The sequence below is a fragment of the Physeter macrocephalus genome, chromosome 20, assembly GCF_002837175.3.
Source record: "Physeter macrocephalus isolate SW-GA chromosome 20, ASM283717v5, whole genome shotgun sequence".
NCBI classification, from domain to species: domain Eukaryota; kingdom Metazoa; phylum Chordata; class Mammalia; order Artiodactyla; family Physeteridae; genus Physeter; species Physeter macrocephalus.
Genome location: NC_041233.1, coordinates 53,901,399 through 53,907,181, shown reverse-complemented (window position 1 = coordinate 53,907,181; position 5,783 = coordinate 53,901,399). Strand labels below are relative to the sequence as shown.

The 5,783-nt window shown below is 39.4% G+C and overlaps 1 protein-coding gene across 1 annotated transcript in view; it reads left to right on the top strand.

Annotated features, from left to right (window-relative positions):
• PIK3AP1 (phosphoinositide-3-kinase adaptor protein 1) overlaps window positions 1–2,682 on the top strand; it is a 111,230-nt gene extending 108,548 nt beyond the window's left edge. Inside the window, exon 17 of the mRNA XM_007119499.2 lies at window positions 630–2,682. Within this exon, the coding sequence (XP_007119561.2) occupies window positions 630–687 (58 nt within the window). The 3' untranslated portion in view covers window positions 688–2,682. The remainder of the gene's footprint in view (window positions 1–629) is intronic.
• The last annotated feature ends 3,101 nt before the right edge of the window (window positions 2,683–5,783 follow it).

Sequence of the window (5,783 nt, the reverse complement as noted above, 5' to 3'; positions counted from 1 at the left end):
TCAGCTCGGTGCTTTGTGACCACCTAGAGGGGTGGGATAGGGAGGGTGGGAGGGAGGGAGATGCAAGCGGGAAGAGATATGGGAACATATGTATATGTATAACTGACCCACTTTGTTATAAAGCAGAAACTAACACACCATTGTAAAGCAATTATACTCCAATAAAGATGTTAAAAAAAAAAAAAGAAAGGTGTGCTCACTGCAGGTTGTTTGCTATCTCTAGGAATTAGCTTACCCTAGGAGGGGCAGGCCCTCCAGGATCAGCCAGGGCCCGGATATCAAAGCCTCAGAAAATAAACGACATGGTTAATATAACTGGTTGAAGGAGGGACACTATTTAAAAGTTGTGATGCTTGAACCCTATCCTCCAGAGATTATGATGGAATAGGTCTGGGATTGAGCCTGGCAACTGTTATTTTTCAAAGCTCCGCTGGTGATTCTAATGTGCAGCTAGGATTGCCAGCCACAGCTTAGCATGTATGCCACTGAAAGGTCCGTATGTTTCTCCACTTTTATTAATTGAAGAACATGTCCTTTGCATAGTATACCAAGTTTGCAACAAATCATGGATGCCTAAGAACTAGTTAATTAAATTCATTTGATAATAATTGCATTATCTTTCATTTCAGGCCTCCGACCAGGGAGACCTTCCATCCTCCTCCACCTGTTCCACCCAGAGGTCGCTGACTCCACCTCTTAAAGCCTGCCTACTTCGGGACCTTGAGACTTGTGGTTTTCAGCCTGTTAATGATGTCTTCATGTTGAGTTTTATGGCCTGACTGCTGACCTTAAGACCCAATCTCATTGCTGATATTGTTGTGGCCCTGCTGGTCTGGGCTTTCCTTGAAGAAGATATTATTAAGGCACCAAGAGGTGAAACTAAGGACTTCATTCACCATCATCAAGTATATTGATCCCTATTCTTGTTTGCCAAGAGGATGACGACTTATTTGCAATACTCACCTCTAATTTGGCATGTCAGGAACCTGAAAAGATTGTTCAGAAATGTACATTACAAGTGATTTTACTGAAATGCACTTATATTAGGTCTTACTTATTTGCTAGTCCAATCTAATTTCTAGAAGTGATTATGATTTGACTTACAGTATTCAAGTAAGAAGATATGTCCTAATTTTTAAATGATTCTTCAGCTTTTCTGTAGCTTCAGGAGGGTGTTTAAATGCCAGGGCTGGTCACATACAACAAACTCAAAAGGACTTTAGAGAGGGATTAGTCCTAACTCCTTTTATATAGAAGGCAAATCTGAGGTTTCACAGAAGCCTGGAACCAAGAATACTCAGTTGGTTAGAGAAAGAGGTGGGTCTAGAATCAGGACCTGCTGATATCAGGTCACCATACTTTCCATCTCCAAATAGCCAAGCTCTCTCCCTCAAGAAATGCCCAGATGTAGAAATTTGGTCAGTGACTGACTATTGGCCTTCCAGAAGTTTCCTTCTTCCATATCTCCCAGGTATGGGACTATCAAGTATTTGGAGCATTTATAATTCAGTATGCTTGCAAAACAGTGATGCTACCAAAGAACATCTAAAAAATGGTTGGGAACCAGAAGCTTGGGATGCCAGGGACCCCACTTATTGCTCTGCACCCTTAGATGCAGAGCAATAGATCTTAGTTCTGGCCATAGGAGAGAGGAGGACCCTCGACTTTTACTCTGCTGAGGGCTCAGAAGAAGAAGGAGGAACTTAAAATAGAAATAGTTATCTATTTCGTTATATACACCAGGCTTGGGAAATTTGTGCAGAGAATGTAGAGCCTTAAACATATCATTAATTTTGAGTCCCTAGCACATAAATCTACCTTCAAAGCACAGGCCCTTAATTGATGCTTAAACATACAGTAAAATTAGTATCAGACCTATTTCTTTAAAAATTATCAGAAATCTGGTGCTTCTCCATGAAATTATTCTCCATCCCACACAAAGATATAAAAGCCATACTATTAAAGATCCATTTAAGTACAGTTTTATTGGGTCCTTTTGTAATGATTAATGGTTCTTTTTCAATCGAATTCCTCAGTCCAGCAAACGAGGACCTATTGAAGTTAATAGCTTCTGAGCTCTTGGGTTTTTGTTTTTCTGTTTTTTTGTTTTGTTTTGTTTTTTTTCTGACATAAAATACACTGTTGGCGCTGGCCATTAAGAGAGTATTTGTGGAAATTTTACCTACCACAATGCCTGGCACATAGTAGCCATTTTGCAATGGTCCCTTTACTCTCCTTGTCACTTATCTGGGAGAAATAGGGTAATATGAGATAAAAGGAGAACGAGAAATACAAGGCTGGTATGGTTATCCTTCCTCTTATTGATAGTCTCTGTTTTAAGCGCATTTGATCTTGATAAAAGCTATACTTTTAAAGATATTTAGTACCTCTAAGCTCCCTTTTGGATGCGAAATTTAGATTTTTTTTTTACATTCTTTGATTAACAAGCATTTAGATCAGTAACATGGCAAAACCTGCTGCCAGCCAATGGTGTTACCATCTTTGTATGCACATCACTGTGCAATATTGGAATATTTTATTGCATTTTTATTCTTATATGAAAATAAGTGGAAAACATAAAATTGAAAGTGCTTATGAGATACCTGGGTTTCATAAATGTGACACACACTTGAGACACAGAAGGAAATGATCAGGAGTGCCAAGTCAAAAATGACAAGTCTTAAATCCTCACTGAATGTTCACTGAACATCCAAAATGATTGGTTGTGTGTAAAAGTAAAAGAGGAAAATGAAAAATTTGGATGAAACACTGGGACCATGTTATCAAAGAATGTCTCTAATGCTGGGGTGAAGTTTTTCATTCTCTAGAAACAGAACCACCCATTATAATGTAAATTTATTCAACTAACACACACTCAACTTTTGTATACATTTTTAGGAATACATTGTGTAACAAAACCATGAATTTAAATACAATGAGAATCAGAAACTAAATTGTAGCTAGGTGTCCAAAGAGACAGTTAAAAAGTTCTCTATATGATGCCTTGGGAGACAGCTGTGTGGCCACCATCCTTCCCCAAGCTTTTACAAACTGGCTCAATAGACAGTGAAGCTATTGGTCATGTTCACTGCCATTGCCTTTGCCTCTAACTGTGCAAGGTACATTGTCCTCCAGTTCCCAGGCCAGCACTGTTCCTTCATCTTATGTTAAAAACTGTGAGCAGACAACCCAACTATATGAGAAACACAGTATGAATACTGAGAGACTCTGAACAGGAGGTTTGTGTTGCAATCAAATAATTTAACTTGATGTATTTAATGATGTGAATAATCCCTAATGCTTTGCCATAATTAGGCAAAGTAATAGTATGTAAATAACTTCAATGAATATTTTTACAAGTCAAGCTAAGTTACCCACCCTCTACCCCTCTTTTGTCTTACTTTGTTATTAAAAAAGAGAGATCCTACTCTGTCCTACATCACCTCAATAGCTGGGATTTTTAGATCCCTCTCCCATTTGCCCCTGGAAGTAAGTTGGTTTTCTGTGCTGTCTTTCAAAGCATGGTGTGTGGTTTTGCAGCTGGTTGGCTGAGGAAGCATTAGTAACAGATTTATTTCTAAGAAAGACAAGTAGCTAATTTGGATAACTCTAGAAGATTCATCCTAAAAAATCAATCCTCAATTTTGAGGAATCTTCCTGTATAAATATTTGCTTTGGTTTGATAAGTAGTGTTCTATTCATTTCCAAGTGAGTTATTAAGAATATAAAATGGCCTTCCTCATTCATTCCTGATGGCCAGATACTATGTTCATCAGAGTGGTAAGAGGATGAGTAGGAGGCAGAAAGATGTGTTCTGAATTCTGAGGCAAAACTCAGAATTAGTTTTCTCATAGAAACTGTAATAAATAGGTGCCTTGGCTAGCTCGCCAGAGACCATTTAACCCACAATATAGGAGAAAATATCTTAGCTAGCCATGAAGTAAGAGTTAGCATGATGTAGAGAAAGAACATGGCTTGGAAGTCAGGAAACCTGGATTTTATTTTGGACTTCTGCTGACTTGCTGAATTCACTTAACTTGACTCCCCATCATCTGTGAAGTAAAATGTTTTGTGTTTAGTAATAACCCAGGTCCCTTCACCTCTTTAAGTTTAGGACTAAGGCAAGGGGTGAGAAATACCTCATTCTGATGAAAGGGGGAGACAACCTTACTAGACTCACCACGTAATTAGCAAGGGATCTTATTATGTGGCAACTCCCATTCCATGCCCTGTATCAGTGTTATGACAGATCAGTTAAAAGAAATGTGTCAGAAACAGTGAAATGGGAACTGTACAAAGAAATTAATAGCTTTAGTTGCTCTTTGATCTGAGAACCAAGGTTTTAAGTGATTGCTTCCTAAGGAAAGAATTCAGACCAATTATAAAATTCTTCAGTATCTAGAACACTTCATCTGGAACAGAAAAGGTAGAGGTAGAAGGTGGTAAATAGCAATAGAAAAGTAAGTTACTAGCAAGACAAACATAACAAAGTAGAAAGAAATAAAATTTCAAAGAAAAGGTAGCTGAGGAGGGAAATCAGAAGATATGTTGTCATCTATAGACCAAGACTTTTTTTTTTTTTTTTTTTTTTTTTGCGTTACGCGGGCCTCTCACTGTTGTGGCCTCTCCCTCTGCAGAGCAAAGGCTCTGGACGCGCAGGCTCAGCGGCCATGGCTCACGGGCCCAGCCGCTCCGCGGCATGTGGGATCTTCCCGGACCGGGGCACGAACCCGCATCCCCCGCATCGGCAGGCGGACTCCCAACCACTGCGCCACCAGGGAAGCCCTAGACCAAGACTTTTGATGATCATGTTTATCAAGAATAAGAATAAAAGGTTGAAATTCTGGTTTTCTGGATCATTTGCTGGTCATAAACTCTTTAACCAATTGAGTCTTATTAGAACTACCATGAAAAAGAAGTTGTACAGCCATTTGGGAGGGGTTTCCTTTCACTGGCATTTTCCCCTTCAGCCTTTTTGGTGTCAGGGAATGAGATCATTAATCTAGGTGAAGAAACTGATGAAATAAGATTTATCAATGTTTTACACTCTGCAGTTTGGCAGAACAACCCTGATTTTGATGGTGCCCCTGAGTCCTAACAATTTTTGAGCCCTGTGGGTCATCAGCCTCCAAGAATCTTTGAAGCCATATTCCTTTTCCTCTAATCAGTTATTTTATCTCCTATTCCTTCTTCCCAAGCCTACTGTTATCAGACTTTTAGCCCCTAAAGGCATTTATCATCATCATTTCCTAGTACCTACCACAGTTCCTGGCACATAATAGATGCTCAGTAATATTCCTTGAATTAATGGCCCTACATGCTCTTCCCTCCATTAAACTTTCCCAAATACTCCACCAAAATAGGGTCTACTTTTCTCTCCTCGCCCATTGCTCTTTTTTTTTTTTTGGAGAACAGTGGGAAATTTGTTTCATGTTTTAGTAAGTTCATATTAGTCTTGAAGAGAAATGCCAATCAGTGTAAATAATCAATGCAAACTTCAGAACTTTCCAGACATAACTTTTTTCTGCTTTATAACAAAGTGAGCTATACATATACATATATCCCCATATCTCCTCCCTCTTGCGTCTCCCTCCACCCTCCCTATCCCACTCCTCTAGGTGGTCACAAAGCACCTAGCAGATCTCCCTGTGCTGTGCGGCTGCTTCCCACTAGCTATCTATTTTACATTTGGTAGTGTATATATGTCTATGCCACTCTCTCACTTCGTCCCAGTTTACCCTTCCCCCTCCCTGTGTCCTCAAGTCCATTCTCTACGTCTGTGT